Below are 20,411 nucleotides of genomic sequence, written 5' to 3' on the forward strand. Positions count from 1 at the left end.
CTCTCTCTCTCTCTCTCCTCCCCCTTATGTGCATGTGTGTGTGTGTGTGTGTGTGTGTCTGCATGTATGGATATGTGTGCTTACAAAGTCCAGACTAGCAGTGAAAGGGGATATTGCAGATTCAGTTACCCAGAAATCATGTTGCTTGGCTCAGTTCTGGTAGCAAGGTTATATCAGCATCCTCTCTGGACAGGCAACAACTGTTGTCAACGAATTCTTTCAATCTCAATTCACAAGTTGGGGCGATGGTTAAGCAACGAGGCTTGTTATCTATTGTTGGGTAACAAACCACGAGGAAACTTAGTGGCTTGAAAAAAACAACAGCAGTTTATTATTTTTCATGTTTCTGTGGGTTTGCTAAGATCAGCTGGGTGATTCTTTGTTCTCCATAATATAGGCTGAAAGTCACTCCAGTGATTACATTAAGCTGGGAACTCCTCTACAGCTGGAATGCCCAAAATGACCTCTCATTCCAGGGACTCTTCCCATGTGGCTTTTCATCATTGAATATTTCGCTTGAGCTTCTTCACCCTTGAGCATTGGTTTTAAAAAGAGAGAAGGTTCTAACAAGACACACCGCAGGACATAAACACTCATTAAGCCTTTGTTGCATCTCATTTACTAATATCCCATTGGCCAAGCAAATTGCATGGCCAAATCCACAGTCAACGTGGGAGGGTATTGGACAAGCATGTGAAAATGAGGAAGTGGGTCACTGAAGGCTGCCAATGCAACAGTCTTCCACAAAGCTGGTTCCTGTCCCTAGCCACATATGGAGCCCTTTCAGTCTCTGTTGCCCTACAGGAGTTAAACTCTTGTTCATGCCTTCCTGTTTCCACATACAGAGCCCAAGATCCATGTGGCTTTAGTCCTGATTACCGTTTTGCATTTTGGTTCCGTTTCTGATACATGGAAATGCTTATCTTATTTTTAAAATCAGAGCTACGACATTTACTTTTCGAATCTATAGTCTTTCTCTCGTTTTTCTATTTAAAGAAGAGCAAGACTAGAGGAGTCTCAGCTTTTTCATTTTGATTGAAAATGTTTTCTTGGCTGGAAGTCTGGCTCAGCATCAAATCCATTTTCCTTCGTAAGATCCTTCACCAATTTGCTGCAACCTTCACTGGAAATGCCACTCTTCTCTCGCCTGAACCCTTCCCCTTCTCTCCCCCTGTGCAATTACACAACAGTATTCCCTGGACAGTCAGCATCTGTCTCTGTGCCTTGTTCAAGTTGTTGTTGGAACGATCTTGCTCCCAACAGCTGCCTGGACACACTCTGCTTTTTCTTCTGGCTAACTGCTGGCAGCCAGAAATACTCTTTCCTACTGAACGCCCAGTATTTTTCTCTTTTGGCACTTATCACATCCTAGCTTTTCTCACAGATATTTACATTTGTCTTAACCCTGACTTGCTTCCTTGGGGGTAAAGCTCAGCCAGAATTACCCAGCACAGTGCCTTGCACATGGACAGCGGCTCTCCATACATATTTGTTGCCTTCCCACTTCAGAAATTCACCTGTGAATTTGCAAAGAATTGAATAGCCACATTTACTTTACACTGTCTCTATTTATAGGCCATTTTATTTCTACAACTGGGATTGATTGCCCTCATATTTGAGTATGGGTAATCGGAATTACAATGTATGTAAGTATCATACTCTAATTTTAGTAGTTACTAAGAAAATCTCTAAAAGCATACCTTGAGGCCATACATTTAGGCCGAGCACTTTAATTAGAATTATCCCCAGGTGTGTGTCTTATTCCTGCTGCTACAACTTTCTTCTGCTTTTTAGAAAATAGCCTGAAATGTAGACCTTTGCTTAAGATTTAACTGACTATAAATGGAGTCTCGTACCCATATGAGATTATGAACCCTTGAGAGGTGAAATCATGATTTCTTTACTTTTTTTCAGGCTCAGTGTCTTGTTCAAAGGCTGGAGCATGATGAGAATTGAATTCTGCAGACTCTATAGAAACTTACTGATATGGCCCTCAGGCTCCCTCACCACTCCCTGTTAGGTCTCAGAAAATAAAACTTAACATACAAAATGGATTCTGTGGCATGGGGGCCCCTTCAATTTCTCTCTCTTAGCAGCTCCTCTGACAGGACCTGATGTGCTGGCAAGATAGATGAGCATGAACGTGCTGACACGCCACCCTCCAGAGGCCAGACCATCCATAAGCATGAAGTCATGATCTGCGCCAGCCTGATATCTCCCGGGGATGCCTGTGGCCGCACGTCACCCCCCACTCCCAGCCTTCTTGGCGTGGTTTTTCCTTTAAAGCCACAACCTGTCAGAAAGAAAGTTGGAGCCCCTTTTCCTTTCCTTTTGCTAGCAGATTTCACTGGCTCTCACTTGCCTGCTCTCCCTTTGCTCTCAATCTAGTTCTCTGTCTCTCAATAAACCTATCAAACTCTAATTCACTGTCTCATGGGGAATCCATAAAGACTCCCGGTGCCTAATGCTCCCCACCCCACCCAGCAACTCAATACAGTGTGCCTTGATGAGTATCTGTTTATAATGGGCAATCTATTCTACAGTATTTGAACACAAAGAACCTTTTTAGAAAAGGGGATCTCTTTTGACTATTGGAGAAAGGTGTAGAAAATGCTAAGAAAGATTTTTTTTAAAAACTTTTAAAAGACAGGGATTATGTTTTAAATTCCTTGTATTCCCCCCAAGGCCTTTTACAGAGTAGGCACTCAGTAAATGTTTGATGATAAAGATTGGGAATATTTATTCTGTTTTGAAAAAAAGGTCACAACTCTTTTAAAAGCTTCAGGAGCTTAGAAGATTCATGGGAGAATTTCAAACATGTATTTTGATCAGAATTATGGTAGCAGCAAACCAGGGGCTCATGAAATGAGCCTTAATTCTCATTTATGCCTTCCAGGATTTCTACCCTCTCTTTAAGTCTCTTAAAACTGACTTTAAAAATGAAAAGGAGACCAAAGCCGTGCTGAACCATCTGGTACTGTTGCTGCTATGTGTGAAGCCAGTTGCAAATTATTAAGCTTGATAAGCGTTCTCAGGTCTTCATCACCGTTATTCTCTGATGCTTCATATTATACATGTGAAGTTAGAATGGTAAACAGCTTTACTAATCACCTTAATTTGCTTTAACTTCCATTTTTACTTTGGAAACTACTAAGAAGAAACAAAAAGCAACTGAGGCAAGCTGACATACCAACAATCCTTTGTGGTGCTAATTAAGACCCCTGTCTCCATGGGAAAGGAGGCACTGTGATAAACAAGTCATGCTGACACCAGCAAGTCTGCTACTCTTCACCAGATAAGCCCGTTCCTACTCGAACATTCTTCCTGGGCAGCTTTTGCAGATTTATGGTTCCCAAAGACGTCCTGCCCCAGACAACTCACATGCCTCCCCCTCCCCGTTCCCCATACCCTTCTTTTGTTCTAAGCAGGTATATAAACTGTTTTCCTGCCATTTTGCTTTGAGCACTAAATTTCTTTTAGTTCTGCTCCCACGCATATCACTTAGCTCAATAAACTTATTCTGCATCTTATTTTCAGTTTTCAAATTAACACGCAGGACAAGATAACTATTCCTACTTGAGTTTTACTTTTTAAAGTTAGCTCATTAACACTCTTCAAGTCCTACAACCAAAATGCGCTTTGAAATATGTCACTGCCCTGTAATTTATATAAGGAACACTCCATGAAATGTTTTCAGTGTTTTTACCACACAGCTAATGTGCAAGGGACTTTGTTGTCATTGGGTAAAGAAATTCCTTAACACAACTACAACTTATTTAATATCTATTACCAGGAACAATCCCTGACTCAGCTTACTATTTGGCAGGGAAGGCGGGCATTTATTAGCCATATACAATAGTAAATTTTCCACCAGTCATTAAGGATGAAGGTGAGGAGGAAGAGGGACAGGAGCCATGCAAAACAACTTGAATATCACCTGAAAAAATGCTATGCCTGCAGTATAGCTAAAACACTAGGTAAACACGGAAGAGGAAGTATTTAATCCACTTTGAAAGTTTGGGAAAGGCATCAGAAAGGAGCTGAGGTCTTCAGGGATGAATAGGCTTTCTCCAGTCTTAAAAGGGATGGTGGTGACAGTGCTCAAAAAGTTATCTGCTCTTGAAAATGTATGCATGGCAATGCTGGGGAGCTCCGGGTACCAACTGTGAGGGATGGATGAACCTTAGGACACTGCCACTGATTCTCTGGCCCAAGCACCACCATGGCCAGCTGAACCAAATTGAGAAGTTCAGCTCTCAATTCAGGTCAGGCTTTAGATTCCGTACCCAGCCCCCAAGTGTAGGGTTGCTAGGTAAAACACAAGATGCCCAGTTAAATTTGAATTTCAGACGAACTATTTATTTATTCATTTATTTTAGCATAAGTATGTGCCCATGCAATATCCGGGACACACACATATATTTTAAAGTATTCGTTATCTGAAACTCAAATTTAACTGGGTGTCCGGTATTTCTATTTGCTAACTTTGGTAACCCTACGAAAGTGATAAGAACAAAACGCGACCATGACCCCCAGCCTTCTATAGCCATCCCACCCAAGACCCTCCAGCCAGAAGAAAGCAGGGAGAGGTCAGGTTTCCTTTTCAAAGAAACGCTGTAACTAGGCAACCAAGGTGCGTACCCCCTCGCACACCGCCTCCAAGCTAGAGCGCGGTGCATCCTGGGAGTGGTAGTTTTCTAAGTTCGGCTTCGTCTCCAAAGGTCGCCAGACTACAACTCCCGGCAGCGCAAATGGACCGCTGAGAGGCACGTCGGGAATTCTGGTTTACGTACAGAAAGGGTTTTGGTGGGCTGTCTGTGTTAGAAAAGTTCAGGCCCGTTTATGAGACGGTCGCGACGTCAGGAATTTCTATACAAAGTTAAACCGAGAATTAATGTTTCAAATTCTGAGAAAATACATGTCCCGGACATCGTGGAGACGTGCGCAAGCGCATACTGACGTTACGCCCCCGCTGAAGGGCGGGGAAGGCTGTGCGTCGTCCCTGCGCGTGATCCCAGCTTCGCTTAATGATTGGCTGTCGTGGGGGCGCGGCGCTCGGGTGCGGACCTCCCTGATTGGTGATTCGGGGCAGCGGGGCGGGGCTCCGGATGCAGCCGCGGGAGGTCTGGACACAGGCGGCCATGGGAATCGCCGGTAAGTGCGCGTCGGTCCTCCCAGCTCCGGCACTCTCGGTCGCTTCCGGGTGGGGCTAGACTTCCCCGACCGGAGCGCGGCAGGTGATGGGGGGCGACGCCGACCGAGGCTTGAGGTTGAAGTCGTGGCGGCGGGGTCTCTGGCGTCGAGTGGGGCTGAGGATGCGTCGAGGCGGCGGCGTTGCCGCCGGTTCCTCGGAGGCCAAGGCAGGTGGGGCGCGGGGTTCCGGACTCCCGGACCCTGTCCGCTCCCCGGTCCTCCTTCCTGCTTTCTTTGGACCTGGCCTGTCCCTGGCGTGCCGTCCCCTTCTTGGCCCTGGCTCTCCCCAGCGACCCATCAGCGAGTGAAGCCCGGCCCGTGCCCAGGGGTTCGGTGGAAAGATTGTTCTCGAGCCCAGCCTACCCCGGGCCCTCCTAAGGTCTGACTGGGAACCTTAGCTAAACCGCTCAACTTGTCTGGTTTCTTGTTTGTGAAGTGAGCGAGGTTTTCATTAGATCTCCAAGTGTCTCATCAGCTTTAAAATCTTTAAGGTTCTGTCCTAGGGTCGTATTTCGAGTCTTTGTACTGTGAAGAGGTTAGGAGTGATAACCTGGCGGAAATAGGCAGACTTGTTACAGAACGTTTCAGGTTAATGACAACAAAAATTTTTAATGGTTTCTTTTGGTTTTTGACTCACTGTTTTCGTTATCTTTCATCTTTTGTAATTGAATAGAACAGAAAGTTGGGATTCAAGTGATAAACCACAGTAAGAAATGTTATTTAAGCCACATAAATGCTTAAAGAATCTCAATATTTGGTGATACTGAATTTTAATTAGTAAAATTAATTCAACCATCACTTATTGAGTATTTCTGGGAATATATTTAAATAGAGATGTCCTTGTTGAAGAGAATGATAGTTAAGAAAGTTGCACTTTCTCAGTTTGCTAGTGAATTATGAAATCCTTAGCTTTAGGACATCTTCCCGATTGTTGAGTAGAATTTCTGGAGCCCTGGAAATAAATCTTTGTAAAGTCGAGGAAGATTTTCACTACATCTCAAGTCTCTCTTTAGCTCTAAAAGTCTAAGAGCTTGTAATAATAGTATAGATTCAGCATTGCATGTTTTGTTTTGTTTTGTTTTTGGGTGCATGGTCCGGAAATCGAACCTGGGTCTCCTGCATGGAAGGCGAGAATTCTACCACTGAACCACCTGTGCACCCTGGGCATTGTATGTTGATGGCTAGCGCCTCCTGGATCTAGGCCTCCCCTGACATGAACATTTCCTACTTTAGATGTGGGAAATGGCCTCAGATCCAGCCCATCTCTAGTTTAACCTTTCTTTTCAGACTCTAAGCTAAAGGCCTACATCACTAAAAGAAGGGTTAGGGAAAAAATAGAGGGAGCACTTTGGTTATATTATCATTCTTGAATAAGAAAAGAAGAAACTGTGACTGTCTCCACATGTAAAAGGTGTTCTGAAAAAGACAGCTCTAGCTCTGGGTATATTTTAATGTAGACCATGAGATGAATACTAGCAAAGTCATTATATACTTGGCTTTATAAATTTCTGTTCATGTTAAAACAGCATACCTAGATTTGGAGGGTGGTATGTTTTTTATCTCTGAACTGAGGTCATGTTTACTCTCTTTTTCAGGTAATAAACAACACATACCTTGCCTGAGTTACTCTAAGGACTGATGCCTATACCATCTCAGTATGGCCTATAAAGAAGGAGGTGGGCATGGCCAGCCTCCCTCAGCTGCACTCTCCTGTGTTAGCCCTGAAAGTCATTCCCCATGTGGAACTCATTCCCATAGTATATGCATGGTGTCTGACTTTTTCTATCCAAATATGGGTGGCGTGGAAAGCCACATTTACCAGCTCTCTCAGTGCCTGATTGAAAGAGGGCACAAGGTCATAATTGTCACTCATGCTTATGGAAATCGAAAAGGCATCCGATACCTCACTAATGGCCTCAAAGTCTATTATTTGCCTCTGAAAGTCATGTACAACCAATCTACAGCCACGACCCTCTTTCACAGTCTGCCATTACTCAGGTACATATTTGTTCGGGAGAGAGTCACCATAATCCATTCACATAGTTCCTTTTCTGCCATGGCCCATGATGCCCTCTTCCACGCCAAGACAATGGGGCTCCAGACAGTCTTCACGGACCATTCCCTTTTTGGATTTGCTGATGTCAGCTCGGTGCTTACAAACAAGCTTCTAACTGTATCTCTTTGTGACACAAACCACATAATTTGCGTCTCTTATACTAGTAAGGAAAACACTGTACTAAGAGCAGCACTGAATCCTGAAATAGTGTCCGTCATTCCTAATGCCGTAGATCCTACTGACTTCACTCCAGATCCATTTAGAAGGCATGATAGTATAATAACTATTGTTGTTGTCAGCAGACTTGTTTACAGAAAAGGTAATGAATGAAATGATGGTTATAACTGTACTGCACAGACTTTTTTTTTTCCTGTAGAAGGCTGTTACCTATTTGTATATGATGATTGTTTGGCTTTTCATTTGTTTTATGGTTTTACAAGTACTTATGCATTCAGTATAGCAAAAAAGGTCTAATATTGCTTTAAAATTAAAGAAATTTTTGGAACAGTGATAAATGCTGTGTTCATCATGGACTTAACCAAAGTAAGGGCAGAGCCCACTTACATAACCTTTTCTTTCTGATTGCAAAAGTGATATCTCTTCATTGCAGATATTTTGAAGACAAAAGCACAAAGATGAAAAGTAAACTCAGCAGTAACCGTACTATTCAGAGATGATTCTAAGGAGCATTTTGACTTAAAACTTTCCTGTCTTTTTTATGTATATGTACATGTTCTTAAAATCAGTGAATTCTGTACATTATTGTCTTTTTGTAACTTGCCTGTTTCAGTTAACCACGTACAGCACATTAATAACATATCGACAAGGTAAGTGATGAAGAGATCAAGGTGCTCTGGGATTAGACAGCCTGGCTTCCGATCCTGGCTTCCCCTCCGTGTGATCGAGGACAAGTTACTTAACTTCTCTAAGTCTCAGTTTTCTCATTTGTGAAATTTGGGCAACAGTGGGAATCTTGTGAGGGTTCACTGGTAGTTCCCATGAATGCCTTGGCCCAGTATGTGTTTGGTTAAGTGTTCCTGTTAACAAGGAAGGTTTTTTCGTGCCTCTGCAGCACTTTAATGGACACCAGTAGAGTTTGTGAGCCTCATTTACTAAAAGTCTGAGGCCGTTTTGAATTTGATTATTAGAAATATGTAGTCTTCTGGGTGGAATTTGAAACCTGTCCAGTAATCAAAAATGTCACGTAAAGTAGGAAATTGTTTGTAAAAGTAATATATATGCCCCTTAGCAACTTGAGTTTAACTCAAAGCATAATTATTAATGTGCTACTGAATTCCCCATAGTTTGATGTAAGGTGACCAGCTTTAAGCCTAATTCCACACATTTGAGTTCTGCATCATCTTTCTTGAATAGTCACCTTCAAAAAGGAGAATTTACAATTGCCAATTTGGGTTTCTTTTAAATGGACTAAGAACCTGAAGACATGAAGCAGTGGGCTTCTGGATTTTTAATTTTCTTGTTGCAATTTTATACAGTGATCAAGTACACCCTTAATTTGACAACAGCTTTTTTTCTGTGACTTGCCTTTATTAAATTTTTGAACATGTTCAACTTAGTTTTCAGGGCAATTCATTTTGTCGGTTCTGTGTGGTATTTAACAATTTATCCAGTACCGTTAACAAGTATAACTGGCATCAGACAGATTTGTGATAAAACACAACTGATTCTTTGTACGCATCAAGCTTAGCTATGGAATCAGAAGCATGCTGGTTTTCAAGGGAGGGCCTAAAATCTAGAAGTGAGCCTAGGTTGGTATACTTTATGTTTGGAATGTAGAGCCTTGGTTGCTCAGCAGTCCATTAAAGTGGAAGCTGGGTGAAAAAAACTAAACTATTTTCTGGAGTGAAAGCAGTGACATGCTTTCATTCTATAATCAAGGTGAAGGCAGTGGACTGCTACCATCAGTAGGCTCTGTATTCTGAATCCTTGAAATATTAGTGACGTGTTTGTTATGACTTAGAAAATGTGCCTAAGTTCTCTTCTAACCAAATGGTGTGCCTCTGTGAGATAGTTTGCTAAGAGTATTTTGCGTCTATGATTGAAGATCAGAGCCAAATGAACTTGTACAAAGATAAAATCTTCTACCTTGACTTCACTAATGTATCTTAACCAGCTGAGCTAACCACCAATGGAGTGAAGGTGCAGGCATTTCCTCTTCTCAATTCAGTAATCCAACAAATATTTATTGAACTCTCTTCATATGCCAGGTACCATGTAGAACAAAACAAATCAAAACAAAACAAAAATCCCAACCAGCTTGTGTAGGATGGCCGTATCTGTAGCCCAAAAGTGAGTAGTTGTATTAATGGCCCTTTAATTATGTTACTTTAATTAGTAACATTACCTTTCTAAGGAGGTGGTCATTGGGCCAGAAGCAGGGACCCATTGGAATGTAATAAGTAAGAGAGAAGATAAAAAAAAAAAAAATTGTATTGCCCAGATTTCCTGGCTGGTTTCTTCCTGTGCCCTCTTCTTGTGAGCCTGTTTCCTTGGGGTTGCCCAGTGTTTCTCTGTGTATGTAGGCACGCCCACTTCTTGCTATAGCGGTAATAACAACTTGCATTTATATTCTGCAGTTGAAAAAACCTATGCATCTCACTTGATTCTCTCAACAACTGTAGGGTAAATATTATCTGCATGTAACAGACAAACTGAGGCTCAGAGAGGGTAAGTAACTCATCCAGGTTACACAGTAAGTAACAGAGATGACAATATGTCCAGCTTTTCTTGAATTAAGGTCTGTTCTCCCCATCTCTGGCCCAGCCACCATTATCCTCAGTGCAGGTCCAGAAGATTCTTTAAAATAGTGTTAAACTGAGCTTTAAAAGCAGTTGAAGTAAGGAATTTTCCTTCTCCATTTTGTGTGAATATGGCAATTGAAAGTCATTTTATATGCTCCATTATGTTAGACATCTTTATTCTTAAAATAATATCATGGATCATTGACAATGTGAATAATCAGCTACATTTCTTTCAAGGTCATTGTCAGGATTAAATGAGAAAATGCATTTAAAGTACAATGCCTGACATTAGAACCTCTTGGTAAATGTTAGCTGTCATTAGCAATTATGATTGTGGCTCTATATATGTTGATTTTTTTTCCTTAGAGGATGTGCTCTACCTTTGTGTTAGAAAGGAGAAAGGAGGGAGGCGGTAAGGGTGGGAGACAGAGGAAATGAAAGAAAAGAATTATAGTAGGCCAAATGTTAAAAATCATTAAGCTACCTTCTGGTTTTATCTAGAAATCCAATCGATGGATTTGGTGATAGACTTGAAACAAAGGTAGCTAAGATTTTAATGAGAAGCCTTCATAATTCAGAAAACCTGCATGTAAATTTTTGGTCAATGAAATAATTTTGAAAGGAGTAGAAGAGTTTACTTAATCCTTTGAATTGCTAATTTAAATGACCCTCTATATATCATTTCCTCCCACCATCTATTCTGTAGTTGATCCTCCTTTATTTGGGAAGATTGATGTAAGAAATAATATTCTTGCATATGTGTGTGTACACGTATGCATATTTTAAATTAATAAACCTCGTCTGACTCTAAGTGGGTTATTTTGTATTTATTTTTACTTTTGAATGTGCACAATTAGTAGTTGTTACTGAATTAAATTCCTAAATAATGTCAATAGTGGTGCAACTGAATAACCACTAACTTTTTCAGACTAGCAGGGTATGATTTATTTTATTGCTTTATAGTACCTGAGATTATATATCATAAGAAAATTGTGGTGTTTTGTTATATAAAAGGAAGTAAGATAGATACATCCTTTTGTTCTGTGAATTGTGAAGCTATGACACTTGAGGTCCTGCCTCCTTCATTTACTCTTTTCATTCCAGGGAAGTGGGCTACAGCTCCTTTGAATGAACTGTTCTTTCAAATTTGCTTATACCATAGTGTTTCCTAAAAAATTATCTGTACAAACTGCATTTTGAGCAAACCATAGTTTATATGTTGTCACTCAGCCTTTTCTTTGGTAGGAAGTGGAATCATAGAATGGTAAACTTTTGTTCCCGAAAGAGACCTTGGACTTTAGGTATGTAGTCTCCCCATTTTAAAGATCAGGAAGCTTTCCCATAATCTACTAATAGCTCAGTTGTTAAAAAGCTGGGTTAAGACATAAACGCCCCTATCAGCTGTCCTGCACTGTAGAAAGCTTTGATTCCAACATTGGCTACCTCAAATGCCTGTTTTAGAAGTAGGCCATGTGTAACTCACAAGTGAATACTTAAGGAACAGTATGTTCCAGTGGAACCGAATAATACACATTTTGAATGTGTGAAAGGTAACAATAAATCTTAAGATACAGATCGTCAAGAATTACAATCCTCTCGGGACAACAGCAGTTTGTGAATGATTCCACCCTCCTGGGAAAAGTTTGAGAAAGATAATTTCTCTACTTTAGGGAACATATAGCTAATACTTTTTAAAGTGAGTGCATTCTCAATATTTCTAATGATTTTTAAAAATGTTTAAGTATTGCTATTTCCAGCATTCAACTTTGTTTTATATTTTCAGGGACCGATTTGCTTAGTGGTATAATACCTGAACTCTGTCAGAAATATCCAGATTTAAATTTCATAATTGGAGGAGAGGGGCCAAAGAGAGTCATTTTGGAAGAAGTACGGGAAAGATACCAGCTACATGACAGGTATAGATGAATTCTGTATTGTCCTGAGTGAGAAAGTACCAGTGATTATTCACTTTGGGCTTTGTGTCTGTATTAGATGTGCTGCTTCTCCCAAATATAATTAATACAGAAATGTGATACAAGACCTATTTTATTTTCTTTTTTCTGTTAGCCCAGTCTTGTTTTAGGGGGCAGTGGTTGGAGGCACTATGGAAGGTACAGGCCTCAATTGGCAACATTTGCAGAGTTCCAGACTATATTGTATAACTGATTTAAGTAGCAGAGCTCAAACCATGGAAATTGCTCTGCATGCAGAGGTTGGGATAGGTCTCTTTCTCAGTGACTTAGATAACATGTGAGGGATGTGTGCGTTAGGCATCAGCTTGAAAGGGACACTTTCCTGGTTAGAAATAACACTTTATATGTTTAGCCCTATCTGTGTTTGCCATTCTACAGAAGTTAGAAATAGTACACCAAAGTTTATAGCAGCATTATTCATAGTAGCCAAAAGGTAGAAGCATCCCAAGTGTTTATCAGCAGAATAATGGATAACCAAAATGTGGTATATTCACACAGTTGTAATATTATTCAGCCATAAAAAGAAATGAAGTTCTGATGGATGCTACCACATGGATGGACTTTGAGAATATCCTGTTGAATTAAAGAAGCAAATTTCATAGAGACCTATAGTAGATTATAGGTTACCAGGGGCCTGGCTTTGTAGTTAGTGGGGAAGGAATTATTGCCTAAAGAGTGCAGAGTTTCTGTTTGAGGTGATGAAAAGATGGGGTAATGGATATTGATGATGGTCGCATGTGTTGTGAATGTCATTAACACTACTGAATAGTATACTGAAAGTGGTGAAAATGGGAATATTTGAGTAGTATATAAGTTACTCTGATAAGTTTTTTTTTAAGTTAGAAATATGTTAGCGCTAAGAGTTTTAAGCACACAACTTTATAAGGCAGTTTCTTTTACATCATAATTTGGTGATGCATTTTGAGATTGAAAATATTGGAACCAGTAAGAACCTAAGTATAATATGAATAGCAGACTTAGCATGTAAATTATACTTCCTTTGTAGCCTGATGTTCCCTTCTTTCTTCCCTTCTCATTTCAAAAATCAGGGTGCGTCTCTTGGGAGCCTTAGAACACAAGGATGTTAGAAATGTCTTAGTTCAAGGACATATTTTTCTTAATACCTCCCTTACCGAAGCATTCTGCATGGCAATTGTAGAAGCAGCCAGTTGTGGTTTACAGGTAAAACAAGTTTTTGAGAGTTTAAATTGTTGCATTTCTGTATTTGCATTTTGAAAAATAATCAGACACATTCAGTAGTAATTTTTTAAGTTGGTTTTTGTTAATTTTCCTGGCATATGAATTATGGCAGATCATATGTTCTTTTTTCATTTTAAGGTTGTAAGTACCAGAGTTGGTGGAATTCCTGAGGTACTTCCAGAAAATCTAATTATTTTGTGTGAACCTTCTGTAAAATCTTTGTGTGAAGGATTGGAGAAAGCTATTTGTCAACTGAAGTCAGGGGCATTGCCGGCTCCAGAAAATATCCATAACATAGTAAAGACTTTCTACACCTGGAGGAATGTTGCGGAGAGAACTGAAAAAGTATGTCATACACTAAGAAAAGGATATTCATGATAATGTCTGAACTCTTACTGAATATCTCATGTAGACACCTGCTTTTACCTGTAGACTTACGTTTTTATTCTATTGCTTAAGTTTATGAAATAATTCCAAATCAAAAGGAATGAATTTTGTATTGTTTTTGGTGCATGATGGGCTAAGTATTTAGTTGAATCTTTGCATTTGGAGTCTGAAAATAGATATAATACAGTCTAAACCACTCATTAAACTAGGTGTAAAGAAGTTATAAAAATTTTCTAGAAGCCACAGTAATTAGAGGCAAAATTAGTATTAAAACTCATATTTCTTCACCTACTCTTAGACATTGTCTCTAGGCTGTTTTTAATTGTAATGCATGTAGATCAGTCAGCAACTGTGGTTTTACTTGGCCCAATTGCAGCACCTTTTAACTTATGAATATTTAATTCAGGCCACTTCCTAACACTCTTGCATTATTATTGCTAACTACTGTGATTTTCTTCAGGAAAAGGACTTTTGCCTCCTGGGGATGATGGTAACATCAAAAGTTAGCATTCAGAATGAACATGACAGATGTTGGAGAAATCAGAAATGAAAAGCAGCAAATAGAGAATATCCAAATGGACAAGTAAAGAAAATATATTCAAACCCTACGTAGGAAAATATAGTTACACATCCTGATTTCGAGTTAGCACCTTATTTATTCTACTCAGTTTCCTCCTCTTGTTACTTTGCCTCCCTCATGCCTCCTATTACCAAGTAACAGGCTGAATGGAAGCAGTTCTGCTTCCTAATGTGTAGAATTTATGAATCAGAAAGAGGGCTGGTTGGAGGCATAGACAAGGTACTACTTTAGACTAGGGCTTTATAAATACTGTCACTTTCTTTAGTGTAGCAACTAGTTTGTGGATAACCTGAAATGGATAGCAAGGTGAAACTGAGTAAAGAAATGGCTCTGCATTGTAAGGCTTTCTTATTTGGTTTAAATTCTAGTATACAAGATGAGCCCATTTTGAATGTAAATGCAAAAACTCTTTTCTCTAGAAATTGTCATCTCCTATACAGCTTACTTTGAAATAGGAGAAACTTAAATTAGCAGTCAGACGTTTTTGTCAGAAACATTTCTGAGACACACTCACCTTCTAGAAGTTTTGCAGTATTTCCATGTATATGAAACTGCTATCTTTTCATTATTTTACTTTGGACGTTGGAGTCTGGCACTGATTACCTGTTGGGAGTGCATGTCAGAATCAGCTAAGTAGCCTTTTCACACGCTGTACTTAACTTCATGTCCCCCTGCCACCTCAAACACTCCTGGATTCTAATATGACCTTTAAGTAGCAGAAATGGAATTTGGGGTAAGGTTAGCAGGAATATTTGGTTGTACATGTTTTTTTGTTGATACCCTTCCTAAATCTCTGATCCTGATTGAGCACCTCAGCTCTATAGTTGTAGTCTGACCTTCTTGATAGACATCATATAAATCTCCATCACTTCAAGAAGAAAGAACTATTTTAATGGTGACTGTCAGCATATTTTAAAGGGCAAACTTAGGGTTTTTTTAAAATCATAAATTTTCTTGTAGTTGTGCTTAAAGTAATGATAAAACGTCAGTATTTTTTTTTCTATTGTATACTCTATGGTCACTTATATATTTAGAAAAAACTAAATCCTTATCTGATGGTTCATTATCCTTAACATTCTCTTCATAGTAGTAAATTGTTATTTGATCACTTAAAATCATAACTTAATTGACCTAGAAATAAAGGTGGGCAAAACAGTTGAGTTAGTAGCTGCTGTTCAACTTTCCCTGTTCGAGAGAGGGCACTTTGACCATTTTCAACTCCTCCCTCTTGGCTTAGTTGTGCTATTTTTAGGAAATGAATCAGAAAATTAAAATGGAGTTCATATTGGAAAAATACTCAATTGCAGTTCATCAGTCTCAGCATAATTCTGATGAAATGTTTCGATTGAAAATGTCTGCAGGGTAGAAGCTACATGAAAACATCTTGCGCCTTTCAAAGGCCACTGTCCTTTAGAACTTGCACTCTGTAACTTTCTCATTCAAAAGGGAATGTTTTACAGTTGTGATAGAATGAGCCACAAAGAATGCTCAAATTCAGTTTAAAAACCACTAGGGCTGAATCATTATGTTTAAACATCTTTTTTTTAATGTTTTCAAATTTAGTGCTTAGCATTATTTTTAAAAGTAAGCCACCAGTTATCAGCAATAAACTTTATTTTGTTCATCAGTACTTAGCCCATACCGCCTACTAAAATTTCCCTCATCTCTTTCTCATCATTTTATTTATACTAGAAATCCATGAAATGTTTCTGTATGGTCTCACATGGCTGTTCAAAGGAAAAAACGCTGTTCACTAAGAATCACACTAAATTATGTACCTCTGATTGTGGTAGAACTCTGCCAGGTTATCTCAGCAGAATCAAATAATCTTAGAAGACCAATCTTGCTTCAGGGAGTCACTGCTGAATTAATATTGCCACTCCATTCATGGTCTGAAAAGCTGCTCTGACTTCTGAGGACTATCGAAGCCTAGTAGTCCACTAAAATACATGGTAATTCCCTAGAGGGGAGGAACTGTGGCTTATTTGTCTTTGTATCACACACTGTCCAGCCCAGAATTAGTGCTCATTGATAAATATTGCATCACATTGTGATAATTACTATGATTAAGTTCACTGATTACAAATAAACAAACAGTAACAAGACTGTTAAGTGACTTCTGTTTGCATTCCTTTATTAAATGTTCCCACTGAGTGTATTTGAAATATGTCCCAGGTTAGAGTGCTCATTCCCTTTTCTCTCTTCCCACCAGGTGTATGACCGCGTGGCAGGGGAGGCTGTATTACCAATTGGCAAACGACTGGATAGGCTCATGTCTCACTGTGGCCCAGTAACAGGCTGCATTTTTGCTCTGTTGGCTGTGCTCAACTTTCTCTTCCTCGTCCTCCTGAGATGGATGACTCCAGATTCTATCATTGATGTTGCAGTAGATGCCACAGGACCGAGGGGTGCCTGGACTCATCAATATTCTTACAGTAAAAAAGGGGGAGACAATAATGAGATCTCTAAAACCAGGTAGAAGAAAGCCTGCATTGTAAGATTTTAGATATTTGTGATAGTTCTACTGAGGCTATTGAAAATAACCTTACTTTTTTTTAAAGAAGTTAATTTAGTAAGTTATGCTACCTCTGTATCATTCAACGCTTTATTTTGAGGAAAGATAAAAACTTATGCAATTCCTGAGTGTAGAAGCTCCTTGCACTTATCTAAAATTTAGGAGAGAAAATTTAAGCCACTCAGGTATGAAATTTTTCAGACTACTGAAATCCCTCTAGAAGAGATGTTTAAACGTTATATTTTGGGAGCTTTGGGTGCTGAAGGGCCAAATGTTTTCTGGGTATTTTTTGGCCAATTTTTGACGTTCTACCATTAATTAGACACTTACCAGATGTTTACACGTTTTCTTTAGGGAAGTACAACAACTATATGAACTATTTAAGTCATGTTCATATACATTTATTATACATTTAAGTCATGTTCTTATACATTTATTGGGTATACTCAGTGAGTGTTATATCTGATCAGCAGGTTTATCCAGTATGATGCTCCATTAGTTATTGGCATCTTTTGAGCGCCTCCTACCTGGAGAACATTGAACTAGCTACTTCCTTCCGTTAAGGTCCAAGGGAGCGCTCGCTCTTTATTACTCAAACTGCTTACTTCATTATAGTAACAGTTAACATGCCAGAAGTGCTCATGCTAGTTAATGCCAGAATAGAATTGCTGGCAGACTGAGTTCTTTGATCTGTTGTAAGTGTTCTCCTAGGTAGAGCCTTTGTCTTCAGTTCTCTTTTTGAAAATACTTTTTACTTTTGAAGTACTCGGGACCGATACACTGTTGGTGATGGTGCAGAGAAACTCTCCACCTCTTTCAGTGCTTATTTCAGTCTTCTGTAAATGCCTTTGTGTTTTCTGAGCAGAATGTACAAGGTGTGCCATCTCAAAATCAGCTGCTATCTTGCACCTTTGATATAAGTCACTACCCTTCTTGTCACCCAGCTGATGTCTGATGAGTATTGTCAGTGTACAAAAGTCTTTATCCAGAATTTTTTATTTATATCAAATGTGAGTCTGAAAATTTTAAATGAGTCTCTTTGTGGGTGGATTTGTTTAACTGGTAATTGTCATTTCCCAGAGCCATGGGTTTTTTAACCCCAAATAATCCACATGGTGTGTATTATTAATTCTTTGAACTCTTTAGAGTAAGTTTTTTGTGAAATCAAAACGATGAGACACTTGTGGGTGTCCTAGATGGATGGATTCGGTCAGTATTGTGAGTCTGTACAGGATTTTTTTTTTTTTTTTACCAACAATGTTCACAAAACTTGTTACATTTTGAAAAGTATCTTAACATGACTTTTAACTGGTTGCCACTGATATATAGAAATATATTGTTTTGTTTGTACTAAAACAAATGCAAGAGTGTAATTTTTTAAATCTAGAAGTTAGGATTCCTTTTATTGAAGAAAAATGGACTGGTCCAAACCATTAAATCTTATTGGGATATTTATGCATAGAAGCTAAATTATATAAATATGAAAGTCTAACAGCGCCAGTATTCGTGATAAAGTGAGAAACTGTAGCATTTGGTTTTGTTTATTCTATTCAGCAATTTTTAAAAGCATACTGCTGTTTTTTCTTTTATTTTTGTTTTGTTTTTTCAAAATTTGTCATATGTACTTGGCTTAAATTCTTAGGACAGAAGTAAGATTTAAAGTTGTCTTTGCATGTAAACATTATCATTTGCAAATTAAAATTATTTTCCTTGGGGTTTTTTTTGGTAACAAATGAAAGTAAATTTGCTTGTCTTATGTAAATCTTAATTTTCAGGCTTCCTTGAATACCTTAATTATAACTGTCAGAGTTGCACTGGTCAATATGTGAAAACATATTGCATTACCCTGTTACTTATATTTATTTAAAAATGACTTTACAAGCAGTGAAAATTTATGAAAAATATATTGTATTTCTTTTGATGTTACAAAAAGTATCACCTGTAAAACTGAGTTATTAAAACATGCTACATGTCCAAAAATAAAGTTCAAAATGACATTTTGACAGTTTTCTGAGTGTTTTACAGAATATTATTTACTAACGGTACAGCTCCCTCCTCCCCCTACCACTTTCATTTTAGTGCAATCTGATGTGTTGGTTGGTCTGTTAGCAAAACAGAAAATATCTTTCCACTGCAGTTCTCTCCATGAAACAAATAAATATATTTATGAACTACTGTGTATGTAAACTACATAATTAAACTGTCTATTTTGTGAGCAATTTTAAGAGAAATTTGCATTTTGACTTCATTTACAGAAGCCCAAACTCTCCCACCCCTTTTCTTGGAAGCAGTGGAAAGTTGTCACCTACATTCATGTGTTCTAATTTATTTTACATCAGAACTTATTTTTGGCAAAGTCAGGGTACCGTAGGTCTGGGTTTTTTGTGTGAGGTGTTTTAAAGACCTCTTTGTATTTCTCCGTTTCCAAAAGAACCTGGCCAGTTGATGTTAAATTGTATTCTTGTAGCTGGATTTTTTTCATATGAAACTATAAACATTAGAATTCTGTAAAGAATTTATTGATTGTATTCAACAGTACCTTGAGGAATTGTCTCTACTTTATCCTTTCATTCTTATTTGGCTGTGGCTCAGAGGTTCTCAACTGGAAGGTGATTGGGTATCCCCAGGGGACACGAGGCAATGTCTGAAAGCCTTTCTTGTCACAGTGGAGCAAGTGGGAGAAATTGGCATGGAGTGGGAGAGTCCAGGGAAGCTGCTAAACATCTTGCAGTGGGCAGGACAGCCCTGATCTGATAAGTTATCAAGCTCCAAATGTCAATAGTGCTGAGGCTGAGAAATCTTGGTGCTGTAGACTGTTTCATCTGTGAAAGATAGTGTGGGTTAGGCCATGGTGGCTCAGCAGGTGGACTTCTCACCTGCTATGCTGGAGACCCGGGTTTGATTCCCAGTGCCTGCCCATGCAAAAAAAAAAAGAAAAACAACAAGCAAAAAAAGATAGTGTAGATTAACTCATTTACTGGTCTTTTGCACCTATCTCAAATGTAGTACCTTCGTATTACAGAAAAGATGGTCTCCAAAGGAGAGACATTCATTTGAACCTTAAAAAAAGTTGAGCTTCAAAAAATAAAATAAAAAATAAGTAAAAATTTTTAAAAACGGGGGTGCAACAGTGACTCAGTGGCAGAATTCTCAGCTGCCAGGTCGGAGACCCAGTTTTGATTCCCGGAGTCTGCCCATGCCCCCCCAAAATAAATAATAAGTCGAGCTTCTTATGGCCAACTCTTCTGGGATGTAAAGCAAAGGACAACCATGTTTTAAATAAAAATTAAGGCCACAACAACTGTTAATGGTATGTGTCCCTGGCCTGACATGAGTAAATGATTGCCTTTTTAGAGTACAGTTGAAGGAAGAGAGATACCTGAAAAGAGCTAAAATACTTCATCCAGTTATTTTCAATACATTTGTGTTCTACCAGGTAATCTAAACTTGGTGAAGTAAGCCTTGTATATTTGTATCTATTCCCTGAGTGGAAACAATACAAGATTATGTGCCGTGACACCAAAATGGATGAGCTATATATATGGTTCAAAGTTGTAGTGTTATGTGTCAGCTTTCTAAAGTGAGTATAGTGAAACAGTTCTTATGTGGGTAGGCATTCTTCTACTTTGCCCAAGTACCGGGCGGAACTACCATAATTTTGCATAAAGCATTGACTAAACACGAGTTATGTAGTCTGGTCTAAGAATTGTATCTTGACTTTTTCAATAGGTTGTAGAAATTTAGA

The 20,411-nt window shown here is 38.8% G+C and overlaps 1 protein-coding gene across 4 annotated transcripts; it reads left to right on the plus strand.

Moving 5' to 3' along the window:
* Positions 1-5,086: 5,086 nt before the first annotated feature.
* On the plus strand, positions 5,087-18,663 carry PIGA (phosphatidylinositol glycan anchor biosynthesis class A). 4 transcript variants are annotated; one of them, XM_077146147.1, is made up of 6 exons: positions 5,096-5,154; positions 6,789-7,568; positions 11,795-11,927; positions 13,034-13,166; positions 13,323-13,529; positions 16,364-18,663. In XM_077146147.1, the coding sequence occupies exons 2-6, from the start codon at positions 6,851-6,853 to the stop codon at positions 16,628-16,630; spliced, it is 1,458 nt and encodes a 485-aa protein (XP_077002262.1). In that variant the 5' UTR covers positions 5,096-5,154; positions 6,789-6,850; the 3' UTR covers positions 16,631-18,663. The 4 variants fall into 4 exon arrangements, with proteins under 4 accessions (XP_077002264.1, XP_077002262.1, XP_077002265.1 ...); XM_077146150.1 differs by having other exon boundaries at positions 6,789-6,869; XM_077146148.1 differs by lacking the exon at positions 16,364-18,663 and adding an exon at positions 15,844-16,355.
* Positions 18,664-20,411: the final 1,748 nt, after the last annotated feature.

This window comes from Tamandua tetradactyla, chromosome X, assembly GCF_023851605.1.
Source record: "Tamandua tetradactyla isolate mTamTet1 chromosome X, mTamTet1.pri, whole genome shotgun sequence".
In the NCBI taxonomy this organism is placed as follows: domain Eukaryota; kingdom Metazoa; phylum Chordata; class Mammalia; order Pilosa; family Myrmecophagidae; genus Tamandua; species Tamandua tetradactyla.

Coding starts and splice junctions, on each gene's coding strand:
- PIGA (XM_077146147.1), top strand. CDS start 6,851: ATGGCCTATAAAGAAGGAGGTGGGCATGGCCAGCCTCCCTCAGCTGCA. Junction 13,167..13,322: donor CAGCCAGTTGTGGTTTACAG/GTAAAACAAGTT, acceptor TTTCATTTTAAG/GTTGTAAGTACCAGAGTTGG. Junction 13,530..16,363: donor TTGCGGAGAGAACTGAAAAA/GTATGTCATACA, acceptor TCTTCCCACCAG/GTGTATGACCGCGTGGCAGG.